The sequence below is a fragment of the Lolium perenne genome, chromosome 3, assembly GCF_019359855.2.
Source record: "Lolium perenne isolate Kyuss_39 chromosome 3, Kyuss_2.0, whole genome shotgun sequence".
Taxonomy (NCBI): Eukaryota; Viridiplantae; Streptophyta; class Magnoliopsida; order Poales; family Poaceae; genus Lolium; species Lolium perenne.
Window position 1 is genome coordinate 338,978,714 of NC_067246.2, and position 13,801 is coordinate 338,992,514.

A 13,801-nucleotide genomic window follows, 5' to 3' on the forward strand; every position below is an offset into this window, starting at 1 on the left:
CATCGAAGACAAGCTTCTTTACAAACCGCAAGAACCATCCGCCGCAGCCGACGGAATATAACCCGCTGTCGAATATCGGTCGGGGCAAATCCCCAGCGGCCTCCGAGCTCCACTCCGGCCACATCCTCTGGAAATCGCCGAAGCATCCTCCCTTCTTCCTCATCACCCGCTCCAACCCAACCACCACCAGAGATCTCCAGCTCGAACCTAAAGAAGAAGAAACCAGAAGTTCCCGAAGATCTTCAGCGGCTACGGTCTCCCCGGCCCCCATGGCCGCAAGCAACACCATGCCAACCCAAAGATCTGAGACTCCAACAAGCTTATTTAAAAGGCTCTTGCCAGATCCAACACCACCCGCCACCCTCCACCAAAGAGGCCAACAAATGGAGAAGATCTGATCCGCTCGAAGACCCCGGAACAGAGCACATCAACGCCAAGAAGACGACGAGAAGAAAAGACCTACAACTACAGGCGGACACCCCCCCCCCCCCCCCCGTCCTTTCCCACTCCGGCCGGCATCGCTGGCGGAGGAGAAAAGAAGAGGGGCGGCCGAAATTTACGTCACAGGGACGACCTCCACTCAAAGCTACAGTAGAGAGGATAAGCTGGGAGGGAGAGAGAGATGCATTTGCTTCCTTTGTTATATCTTTGGCACATCTGAAAATGTTAAAAAAATAGAACATTCAGGTGTATAGGTGCTACATGCGCAAAAAGTATTTCAATGAAAAATCGACATGTCATTTGGGCTGTGGAAAAAATTAAAATTGGGTGATAAAAATAAGGACTTTGTGAGATATGTTCTGGCACATAGTATTTACACGTGTACTGGATGCCCTCCATCTCTACCAAACCTGCGAACAGCCGTGGCCCAAAATGTCACCACGAGCTCGTACGAGGCGCATTCCATCCTGCACACGAGTGGAACATAAGGTAATGGGACACGAGAATATGATAAAATTGAAATTTTCTAATTCCCAGCTAAAGGATCATAAACCATCGGAGGGGTTGTGGCGCTTGGACCATTGCTTACAAGATAGTAGTCTCCCTCTAATCAGCTGCCATAAGTACACCTTGTTTTTCGGGGAACTCTCGATTTCCACGCGTCTAAGAAGTCTGTCAGTACTACCAAGCTGAAAGTGATAAGTAGGTAAATCTAGCCGCCCGGATGCTCCCAGTGACCAAGAAATAACATCCTACTGAGGCAAAACCAGTAGGGCCCGAATCTGCGTATGAAGGTTATCACATTACAACGTTTCATCATGCCAAACTGTATCCGAAATCAAAGGTACCACTCCCTGTGCGTGGCATCCCTTTCACATACCGTTCGTCACCCAGCTACAACATGGAACCTTGAGAAAATATGAGAGGTGGCGACCGCTTATGTGATCACATACAATATGATTGTTTAGCAAAAGGTGAAGGTAGGTGGGAATACGTTATTCATTGCACTATGCGCACCGGGGGGGGGGGGGGGGGGGGTGCAGACCCTAGGACCGGTCTGGTCCGGGCAGCAACGCCGTGTCAACAGCGTTTGCCTTCTTCAAGGTGCTGCTTGGTACGGTGTACCTCTGAGCGCTTGGACCGTCGTGGGCCATGATGAAGGGCGCAGCTGGTTGAGGGTCATCATTGGCTTGGCGCTTCACCTTTGCCTTTGCCTTCATTTCTTTTCCTTTTGAGCATATTTGTGTTGTTGCCTCAACATTTTCTTAATTTTAAAATTTTGTATTGATGTGGTTGCTAAATTAATACAGCAGAGCAAATTCCTGTTTCGAGGAGGCTAGACCAGCTGGCCAAAGTCACTTTGATGCACTGTTGGGCTGTTGGGCTATCCCGATCCAAACAGGTAAAGACAGCCAGATATGCATTTCCCTGGCCTAACCCCCAACGCAATAAAATGGACAGATTTTGATGCACTGCATTGGCCGTGAACTATGTTGTTTTGCTTGATGCATGTTAGTTAAATTAATTTGTAACTTATGTTGTTTTCATAGAATGGGTTGGACTACTATGGATGACTTAGAAAAATCTCGATACAAGTAGTAAAATGGATACATTAGGCAACGAGTGCTTTCTTCGCAATGATCCAAAGAAATTAGATGACGGGAGTGACTTTTGAACGACTTTTGTCGGAAAAATTTGCACAATTGCACTGTTTGCTTGACGCATCTGAAATGGACAAATTCAGGTCCTGCTACTTTTCCAACGGTTTGGTCTGACATGTCTACGCATCCCGATAATCTCTACCTGTGCTGCTGCCACTCTCACACTCACTGGTCATGCACTATACCACGGTGACACACAGCCAGCACCGCGGGTATAAAAGGAGAGGGCCGGCAGTGGAGCGGAACCATGAGCGCACAGGAAGAAACACAGGCCCGCATTCATCCCAAACTAGTCGACTCTCGAACGCCATGGCTTTCTCCTCCAGAACCTTGGCCGTGTTCGTGTTCGTGATCCTGGCCTCGCTCGCGTTCGTCGCGCAGGACGTGCTCGCCGCCAGAGCCCTCGCTGAAGACAGCGGCAGTAAGTATCGACTCTCGGTTCTCTCTCGCTCTCTTTCTTCTTCGCATCCTACATATATCCTGATGAGGTATAAATATATCCTGCCAGGTGGTTTGTACAACTACAAGGTTGATGCTCCGAACCCTCCAGATGGTGGTTATGGCGGTTATTATCCTCCCGGACATCCTTAGGCGCAGGACGACCATCACCACGCTCACTCCAAGTATATACTGCGAGAGCATGAATAAATAAATATAGTTAGAGCAGGTCTAACAGACCCCTTAAAACACCCAAACCCGTATAATAACTGCCAGAATACGGGTTTGAGCTCTACCCGGCCGTCTAGCAGACCCCGTAAAAACGGCCCCCGCTTCGATTTTTGCTGTTTTGGATTACGGGGTGGGTCTTCGCCCCTTACTTGTACGGGGTGGGAGACCAAATACAGGGCCAACCCCCCACTCGTGGCGGGCTGAAATTTCAGAAAATCTAACCGTTTCGCGATTTGCCTCGCCGGAATCCGGCTAAATTCCGGCGAACTGCAGCCGGCGGGCTGGAGCGAGCGCTCGCCGGCTGAGGCGAGGGCGCCGGGCGGCGCGAGCACGGCCGTGAGCGGGGCGGGGCGAGCCGAGCGAGGCGGGGCGAGGGCGGCGCAGCATGGCCGGGCGGAGCGAGGGCGCGCGGCTCGAGCGGGCGGGCGAGGCGAGGGCGGCCGGGGCCGGGGCGAGGCGAGGGCGGCCCGGCGGCGGGGCCGGGGCCGGGGCGGGGGCGAGGCGAGGGCGGCCGGGAGCGGGCGGGCGAGGGCGGCCGGAGCGGGCGGCGAGGCGAGGGCGGCCGGGACGGGGCGGGCGAGGCGAGGGCGGCCGGGGCGGCCCGGCCATGGCCGGAGCAGCCGGGCGAGGGCGGCCGGGAGCGGGGCGTGGCGAGCGGCCGGGCCGAGAGCGGGCGAGAGAGGGCGGCCGGGGAAGCGGGCGGCCATGGCCGAGCAGTGAGCACGGTGGCCTGGCTGGGAGTTGGCTAGAGGAAGAAGATGAAACCAGTTTTTTTTTTCGATTCGGCATATTTTGGGAATATTCTATTTTACAGGGTGAGTTTACAGGTTCTGCTAGATTGGACGCGTTTTTGGCCGGTGAAAAACGAATACAGGGTCCTCTACTCGCGTTTTAAGGGACGAAAAAATACGGGATCTGTTAGACATGCTCTTATCCAGCATCCGCGCGCCCTGCACGACCCTATATCGATCTTTCTGCAGATTTCCCGTTTTCGAATAAAGACCACGGAGCCAGGTGCGCGCGTGGTCAGAGTCGCGTCAACCAAGTTGTTCAGTCTTGATGAGTCTTGAGTCGCTGTGTCAGCTGTAACGATGTCGGTTGGACGTTTAGTTCGGCCACTGCCTTGCTCTACTGTACCTTGATTGAAAAATAGGAGGAGAATATATGAATAGCCCTCGACAAGTTTACGTGGCATATATTTCCTCGATCGTGTATTCCATGAGTCTATCTCCAGCGGTCTGATAGACACGATTTGTATCCATTTGTGTCAGGGCATGATCACGAAAATCGATCACATGTTTATACGCTTCTGCACCTTCTTCAGTGGGTGTGTCTATTTTTTTTTCACCGTAATGGACCTGGCATACATTAATTAGGGTGGAGAGAGAAAGATGCAGTGGCAAGCACATGGCCGTGCCATGTATATATTAAATCATGAGAGTTGAGAGAGGGGCCAAGCAAGCCAAATGGACGTGTGGACGCATCCACGCAAATGCATTCAAGACGCAAATTTGCTCCCGAAATATGTCTCCATGAACAGCGCGGTTAGTTTGTGTCAGGCCGCTCGGCTGGGGACATAAGCATATTTCAACCGCACAAATACAAACGATCATTTTACGTCCGTTTGGGTCGGACCAAGATGCCCTGATGTCCATCTCTACAAATTCTATTTGGGTTTCATGTGTCGTCGTTGAGTCTACGTGCTATTCTTGGATAAAGATCATGTATGCATCTAGCCTCGGACAAAACCCCAAATTTGTTAGTGTACGACCCTATTTTCCGCACCGACGTGGGATGGAGCGGCAATTTGCCCGCATCCGCCCTCCTGGTGGGCGGGCTCAGGTAATTCTTCTTGAGTTTTCTCCTTTTCTAAGTTATTAGTTTTTCTTTAATAATATTTAAAAACAAAATTTTAGGATTTTTAGCAACAAATTTGTTAAGATTAAAAAAACATACAAATCTAAAAAAATTATAAATACCCATGTTTTAAAATGTTCATCTCTTTTAAGAATAATATTTAAAAAATCTTAAGAAATAAAATGTTCATATTTAAAAATATTAAAATTTTCAGAATTGTCGGGACTTTCAATCAAAAAAGGGAAACAAAAAAGAAAAGAGAGAAAAAACAGGAAAAAGAAAAACCAAAAGAAAACCAACAAAAATAGTGAGGAACCAAAAGAAACAAGAGAACCAGAACCTTCCTAGAAAGGCAAACCGAGATCCCCTCCCTCGCTACAAATTTAAAGATAACATTGATGAGATTTTTATAGGTCTAAACTGCTTCATGGAATCGGCTCCCTTAACTTTAGGGATCAACAAGATAATCTAGAGTCTAGCTACGCATATGTACGCACGCACCGTCCTGGATTGGATGCGCTAACCTAATCTATCTACTCCATGCAACAAGAACAACAACAAGAACAACAACAAAAACAAAACAAAAAACATAAAAAAATCTATATAGGACGGTCGACACGCAGAGCGCTGACGCGGCGCGACGGTACGTGCTAAGCCCCACGTGTTCAGCCACTCATCACTCTCTCGGTGTTCCACGTCAGTGGTTATCTCTGCATGCTCTCCGGGAGATTGGAGACTGGCAGCAGAGAACGAGAATGGTGGCTGAGCTGATGAGCTGAGACCGATCCCCGTTCGCTCGCGCATGCCTTACTACTCCTCCTGCTCGGTCGCGGCGCGTGGCGCTCTCTCGCTCCGGCACCTCACCGTGGCCGCCGTGCAGGTCCCGGCGCTGCTCTGCCTCGAGGCCATGCTCTGGGCCGTCGCCTTCCTCACCTTCCCCTTGCGCGTCCTCGCCGCCGCCGACAGAGAGCGCAAGGTGACCAGTTCGCCGGAATCAATCAATCGTTCGCGGCTGATCAGATTAATTAATCGCTTCTTATGCTTCTGTGACTTTTCTTTTGGGCAGCTGGACCGGCTGCTGGGCGAGATGCAGGGGCAGATGGAGAGGGTGGTGCGGGAGAACGGGGACCTGGAGCAGAAGCTGCGGGCGGCGCTCAAGGAGCAGGCGGCCATGGAGGAGATCCTCGACGAGATGGAGGAGGAGCAGGAGGACGCCTTCGCCAGGATCGATTTGCTAGAGAGCCAGGTTTGTTTAGAAAGTATCGAATCGATCAGCACAGGGAGGTTCTTGGAGAGCAGAGTGGTGGTCGTGGTCGACTGATACGTTTCTTGGTGTTTGTTTGATCGGCAGGTCAGGGCTCTGAAGAAGGAGAACACGCGTCTCAATGAGCACAAAGGCAAGTCCATGTGGGACAAGGCGGCAGCTGTTGCTGGCCAGGCCGTCGTCACCGGCGGTGGAAAGGCCGAGGACGACAACCGCGCGGCGAAAGCGTGGGATATCGCCGGGGAAGACGAGAAGGAGGTGGCCGTCGTCTTATCCGGCACCTCCCCGCCGTCGATCTTGGACTTGGAGGCGGTGGAACGGGAGGCCCGGCGGATGGAGGTGGCGGCCCGGCGGCGGAGCCTGTTCAGCGTGGGCATGTCGCTGGCGGTGGGCGGGATCGCGTGGTCGGCGGACGCGCCGTGCCTGCCGCTCCTCGCGGGGCTCCTCACCGTCGTCGGCATGTCCATGTGCAGCGTCGCGCGCCTCTTCCGAGCGCGCAGGCCGCTGGCGTCCGCCACCTCCGGCTCCGGCGCCGTGGCGCTGCTGAGCCTCAACTGGTTCTTGCTCGGGGTGCTCACGTACCCGATGCTCCCGGGCGTGGCGCGGGTTGTGGTGCCGCGCGCCGCGCGCCTCGCCGGCCCTGCCATCGCCTGGTTCGCTGTCGCTGCACCCGTCTGAGAGTGGCGACATCTGTTCATCCATGCGTCCTGTTCTTGAGACCGTGGGCGGCGACACAGTTACTGGTGTGACTCGCTATAGCAAAACCTAGTACTGCGCCAAAGTTCCATATTAGTTGTCGCACTTAACACACCTGAATGAGCCCCTTGAAATAAAGCAATGCCGTGATGCACAGGCTGGGGCTTAACTCTCGTTTCGAAAAATGTACTGAATGAGCAACAACTAATACTCTAGCTAAATTTTGTTCCTACCAGCAAAAAACAGATGTGAGGCATACAATTTTATTCTAGCTAAATTCAAATTAAAACTTTCAACATACAAAGCAAACTCTCTCATGCTGCTAGGCTAGAACTTATTAAATCTGTTTTTTCATCCATCCCTATCTACTACATGTCCAACATCATATTCTTAAAGAAATTTCATGCAAAGATTACTGCCATTGTTAGGAATTTCTGGTGGATCGGTACTGATCCTGATCCTAAGGCCTTATGTCTGGCTGCATGGAAAAACATTTGTGCTCCAACTAAAGATGGTGGTCTGGGTAACAAAAATCTTAATGCTGTCAACTATGCTCTTATTCTCACATCTATTTGGAGAATAGCTAAAAACTCCCAGAGCAATATTTATCAAATTCTCAAATCCAAATACTTTACTGATACTTCCATTTGGGCAAAATCTAATATCCCAAAATCGACCTCAGTCATATAAACTATTCCTCTTTTTCAACAAAATTCTTTTTATCAAATCTCCCAGGAAAATATATCTATTTGGAGCACTTCTTGATAGAGCTCATGGGAAAACATTTATGACGATCCCATTATCCAAAATTCTCATTTAAATTACCCGGCCAAAGTTAAGGACCTATGAATCCCTCAAACAAAGCATTGGAATGTTGAGCTCGTTGACTCTCTGTTTACTGCGGATGCTATCACAACGATAAAAATTATTCCCTATGAAGAGCCTGATATCCTCTGCTGGAAACTTACCCCAAATGGCAAATGTAACACAAAATCAGCTTGCAAAACATGTCTATAAGCTCTTTTTGATGCAGGTTCTCCCAAGCCAGTCCGTCCAGATGGCACAACACTCAATTTGCTAAACAAAGTCTGGGAACATAAAGAGCTGCTACCAAGAATCAAAACATTTGCTTGGAGAATCATAGGCAAACCATTCCCACAGGTGAAAGAGCGTCAAGGTATTCAAGACATATTTCTAATATTTGCTGCAGATGTGGTCTCCAGGAGAATGATATGCATTTATTCTTTATATGCACCTTTTCTAGAGCTGCTTGATTTCAATCACCATGGTATTTTCGAATGGACTTAATTATCCAAAACTCTCAAAATTTTCATACCACTGTTATACAGCTCCTAGCTTTAAATCATCCACATGTTAGCATACCAAATATCTTTACTTTCCTATGGTGTCTTTGGAAAATGAGGAATGAAAAACTTTTCAACAACCTGGAGGGACAACCTAGTCAAGTAATTCATAATGCCCCTACTCTACCTGACAAAAATCATGAAACTCCTCCGGAGCTGTTATACTCTGGCCCAAAGATTTTTGTTGATGCGGCCTGGAAAAAGAGAGCAAATGGACAACCATCTAAAGCAGGAGTTGGAATACACATCACCTGAAAGAATGGCCAACACACAACAGATGTTTTTATTTCAAGCGGAGGCGGAAGGGCTTCTCATTCCAGCCAATATTGTTTCTTCTTTTCTTTTGCAGGACCCATATTTCTTCACAGACAACCTGGGTTTAGCAAAAGCAGTACAGGCGCATGGAGGTGTTGATCCAAATGTCTTGTGGGAGATTAGAAGGCAAGCGGTGCAATTCCAGGAAACACTACAACTGCTTCGTCCAAGGATTATTCACATAAAGAGATCTTTAAATGTGCTTGCTCACAACTGTGCACAACAGGCTAAAACTCTGCCTCGAGTTTCGCCTTTATGCTCTTGCAATAACTCTACTCATACATCATCAGCTTGTTCTGTATCTATAGCGATCAGCAGATTGCTACCATCGGGCACAATGTACGTTTGTATCTTTACAATGTCAATGAGTAATGAAATTAGGGTGCTGAGCACCCTTCCCTTGTTCAAAAAAAAGCAACAACTAATATAAAATGGAGGGAGTATTAACGTATTGTAAAAATCAACCAATGTATACTTGTTTCGTACGAGTGTAGACTTTTGTAGGACGGGCTAAACATATATAGTTCCTTTTTTTGAAAATTTCAAAAATTGCATTCTAAGTTTTAAAAAAAGATAAAAAAATCTAGATGTAGGCAATGTTGAGTTCTATCATTGTATAAAATTTGAACCCCAGATATCATATATTTGAGGCAGCAAAAAAATGACAAAATTTGACAGATTTTGACATTGTGAGAGCTTGTACTATCTACTATTATAGAATTCAGAATTTTTCATTTTTTGCATATCCTTGAATATAAGGTATTTAGAGTTGCAAATTTGGATGCGGGTAGAACACAAGATTATCTATATAAAGATTTATTTTAAGTTTAAATATATTATTTTTGATTTTTTTAAAAAACGAGTTACATGTAGCTAGCTCGAGCAACGTTTGTGGTTTTCCTATTTTGTACTTCATATATACCCGAAGCTACCACTGGTGATGCTATAATCGTTCGTATAGGTCTCAGTCGATTCAGAATCCGTAGTCTCTCCATCTAGGAACAAGACTTCTATATTAATTCAAACTTTTATGTTACGATTAAATTTATAAAATAGAATATCAATAAATAGGATATTAAATTGCTATAGCATTGCATCAAGATCTGTTACACTTATTTAGACGTAGTATAAGAAAATACCATAAATTATGTAGACTTATAAGTAGTTCAAGAAAACAAAATACCATACATTTTGAAAATAAAATGTGAATTATATGTGGAAAAAACATATCATTAGAAAAAAATATTTTATGAATTTAATGGTATAAATTTATGACATAGTAGTATAATTTATATTTTATTTTTCAAACTTATGGTCAATTTTTTAAAACTAGCATGTAAATCTAATAGCTCCAACTTAAAATAAAAATTAGATGCGCATTCACATGGGTTAAGGACAAATTAGGAGCCTAAGAACAAGCAATTATTCTTGGTCAGTTGCTACAAATAGTATTATATTTATGTCTAGATACATCCAAATCGACAACAACCATTATAGAACGTATTAAACTTTTTAAAAATATAAATTAAAAGTGCATTTATTATAAGGGGCGTGTAGAAGTGCAAATGGCCATCACTAGTACGCCTCGACCTAGCGACGGTGCAGCTCCTCGCGGGCGGCCATGCTCACTGAACTAGCAAGGACCCGCAAGATCACAGCCTCCTTAAGCTTCAGCGCAGGCTAGGGCTTGGGCATGGCCTCCTGACCTCCTTTTCCTCCTCCTCAGAGTTGAAGTCATCGTTGGCCTCCACCTTCTCAGATTCCTCCTCCTCCTCCTCGAAACATGATGTCGGGAGCTCCACCTTGTACTCCGGTCGTATCACCGCAGCTCGGAGCTCCCCGCCTTCGCCTGGGGCGCACATGGTGACGCGTGATCCATGCCTCGTGCCACATCCATGCGGCTTAGACGACCTCCAAAGAGCGTTGGAGTCGTCTTGCGCTCGCGGTACTTTGCGGTAGAGAGTTAGGTTTCCACGGTCGCGTACCATTGTTGATCCGGAGGCCCCTCTACATCTGGCTGATGTTGACTGTCCCCCAAGGGATGGTACTGAGCAGTTCAACGATCACATGATGCAGATCTGGTGGGGCGCGAGCCGGAATCACTGGCCGCGGAGGGGAGAGTGCAACTGATTTGGGCAACGGATGAGGGGGCACGACGTGAGGGAAGTATGTAGTTTTACCTCGATTCCACCCTCAAACCCAGGTATATATAGCGCACATATGTGTCGGGATTGGGTATCCTGGTAACTATTTCTGGGCCAGCCATTAGTTGTCAAAATTTTGGTGCAAAACCGGATACGGTATCCAGGACATCCAGTTAACTAGGATTAGTTTGGGGCAAAAATTTGACGCAAAACCGGATAACCGTCGGGCACTTATCCATGATCTGCTAGTGAAAGGACACAATCCCACCTAGAGGGGGTGAATATGCAGTTTAATTCTTTTACAATATGGGCTTAATAAATACGAAATAAAAATATCGTTTAATTTATCAAGCACAAAACCTATATAACTAGGTTTCAGTTATGTTCACCAACAACTTATGGTAAGAAAGAAAAAGAATTATGTGATAGCAAGAGATATAACTTTAATCACGAATGCTATCACAAAGTAAAATGCATAAGTAAATAGCTCATGTATAGAAATAACCGAGCCACACAGAAACGACAATATATCCCGAAGTTCCACCCTCCGTTGGAGCAGTGTGGAGGCCAAAGCACTCTAAATACCACGAAGGGCTCACCGTATTCTCCTCAAGCCTTCCCACCAAAACGGAAGTTCTCAATCCACTATGAAACCTTGAGAGTGGCGAATGAACCCGTATAAGCTTGGAGCGATCCCCACAACTTAACTGTGGATCCTAACAAATCTCAAATAAGGTCGCATGCTTAAGGATTATCCACAACTTAATTGTAGACCCCAAGAACAACACTAAGTTACAAAGCCACCTAGGGTTCAAAGACCCAAGAGAAACAAGCTCCAGGTACAAGAACCAAAAGGAAATAAGTCATGAAATTTCACCTCCACGTATCACCGCGGAGAACTGAAACTGATGCAAATGCAATAGCATGAACCTCATTCTTAAACTCCATTCACCAAAGCTACAAAAAATATTAGAGTAATAATAGAGAAAGACCAAAGGGAGGAGAACACCAAATTTATCAAGATCTAGATATAGGGATTCACTCAAAAAGGGAAGATTTTGATTGGTAGAATTGTAGATATAGATTTCCTCTCTCTTTTCCCTCAAATAGGTGCAAGAATCATGGAAGGGTTTGGAAGAAAGGAAGTGCAAGAGAGTCAAGAATAGAGGTAAACAAAGCTCGTGCTCAATAACGTGAGAAAGTTTTGGGAAGAAGACCCCTTAAATAGCCCCCTCACGGAATCTTACTGTTAGAAAAGGGGCAACGGATTTTTGCGATGACCGTAATGATCGGCTAGGCAAGACCACTCCAGCTGGCCGGACTCGGTCGGGCTGGACGGAACAAATTTGGCGCAAAAAAATGTGAGATCGGGCGCTCGGGACTTAAACCGTATCGAGGTAGGACCACTTCGGGAAATTGATCTCGTGTGGCACGACTAGCCAGCTGAAAGTGCATGGAGCTCCTTTGTATGGTTTTGGTAATTATTGATAATTCCTACGAACCAATGGTTGCACTGAGTTATATTTATTGTATTTGTTCATAGGTAATGCTTGAACCATATATTGGCTCAAAGTGACAAGTATGTATTGAAAACGAAGATGGAGTGAGCTCTCATGTGTATCTTCAAGATATCAACACTATAATAAAGAAGAAACGAAGTGTAAGTTCAAGATGAGCCATCACAAATAGATCATATGATTGAATCTTGTCATCTATACGGAGATTTAGGATATATGAAGATATGCCAAAGAAATGTGTCTCTCATAGTAGAGTATGAGGGAGCAACCGCATGACTTTGTCAAGCAAACACAATCCAAAAGGAGTTCCATCTTATTACTATCAAAATCGTTATCATCTAGCTAAAGTGAAATGCGTATGGTTAAGATTTATTCTTGATAGATTTCTTTTACCAGTCTTATAATGTAGTAGAGAGACTGATTTATAGGATAGATGACCGCACGATCAAAAACATTCTCGAATGAATCAGTCGATTGTATCCTCTCTTATAATCCTGCACCGCGAGAAAAATGACACGTCTTCTTGGTAATTGTTCCTCAACTTCATCGCCATGTTAGATGACAGTGCCACGATTGCTTCTGACGCAACGGATGCTGCTCCCGCCGCCAAGGGCATTGATCTTTCTGTTGTTTTGTCGTTGGTCATACCATCCACCAACTTACAAGTGACTCTCCCTGTACTGCTACTCCTTTTAATGATTACTGCATATGCAGCGGGTGTAGATGTGCTAGGTTTATGCCTGTCACCTGTTGAATGTCTAATGTGCGCAAGCTATTCAATCTTGAAAATTTTACTCTCATGATTTATAATTGAATCAAATTAATTTTAAAATTACTAACTATTTCAACATAGTGTTGGCATTTAGCTTTATAAACCTTAGTTTAATGTAGTCTCTATATATTTTAACATTGACGAGTTGCACCCGAGCTGGTTTGCTCCTGTTAAATATCTGGTAGAGGTTGCTCCGCATGTCAGAGGAGACGGGACCCACAAGAAAATGTGTTACTTTTACGTTGTATAAAAATTGTATTTCTAGAATTCAGAAAATTCAGGAAAAAAATATATTTACGCGTAGGTAAGGGATGTAAGTATGTGTGTACATAGTTTGAAGCTTAAGTATGTAGATTTGTGACCTGTATAAAAAAGACAAAAGATATGTAGATTGCTTGCGCAAGTTTTAATTTTTATAACTTATGGGTAGCTTACTATAACTTACTAGTACGCGAAATTCAAAAACTCGCATTAAATATAGGCGGAGTAGCCTCCACCACACGTTTATTTGGAGCAACCTAGCTCGGGCTGACTTCGGAATTTTAGCTATATATTTTTTTCTTCTTACATTTCTTTTACCAGTTTGTTTTTTGAAAAAGAGGGTCCCCCCCCCCCCCCCCCCGGATTTCCTACATTTCGTTTACTGGTTGTTTATGCAATGTACAATTGTATTTTTTTCAATGTGATGCTAGAAAAGCTGAAAAATATAGCTTTCAGTTTTTTGTTGTCTTCAACTACTCTTTCCATTTCTTTCACTCCATGATTTATAACCGAGTATGCTTGATTCAGCTTCTCCGATCTACCTTTTCTAATGAGCCAATAGAAGAACTGGGTCATTTATTACCAAGAAAAAAACGTCGTAACTTAGAAAGCTACTGGAACAAATTCCTTAAAACGTTCGTCTATAAAAGAGAATCGACTGCAACATATTCTCACTCTCACGTGGGAGGGTTTGAGATTCTAGCGCAGGAACTAATTAATGGACAGGAACGCGTCCACGCTGGCACGCTAGTGACCGTCTCACCACACAAATCTGGGCGTACCCGGTGCCACCTAGGCGCGTCAGGACACAAACTGCAGCGGCGTCTTATCCCGCAATCT

At 45.7% G+C, this 13,801-nt stretch overlaps 1 protein-coding gene across 1 annotated transcript; it reads left to right on the top strand.

The window, feature by feature from the left end:
• The first annotated feature begins 3,701 nt into the window (after nt 1-3,701).
• On the top strand, nt 3,702-6,878 carry LOC127345966 (uncharacterized). Its single transcript, XM_051372508.2, has 3 exons — nt 3,702-5,604; nt 5,695-5,874; nt 5,980-6,878. The coding sequence occupies exons 1-3, from the start codon at nt 5,431-5,433 to the stop codon at nt 6,568-6,570; spliced, it is 945 nt and encodes a 314-aa protein (XP_051228468.1). The 5' UTR covers nt 3,702-5,430; the 3' UTR covers nt 6,571-6,878.
• Nucleotides 6,879-13,801: the final 6,923 nt, after the last annotated feature.

Excerpts from the sequence above, each read along its gene's own strand:
- LOC127345966 (XM_051372508.2), top strand. The coding sequence starts at position 5,431 with ATGCCTTACTACTCCTCCTGCTCGGTCGCGGCGCGTGGCGCTCTCTCG. Across the intron at positions 5,605-5,694 it reads CCGCCGACAGAGAGCGCAAG|CTGGACCGGCTGCTGGGCGA; the intron begins GTGACCAGTTCG and ends TCTTTTGGGCAG. Across the intron at positions 5,875-5,979 it reads TCGATTTGCTAGAGAGCCAG|GTCAGGGCTCTGAAGAAGGA; the intron begins GTTTGTTTAGAA and ends TTTGATCGGCAG.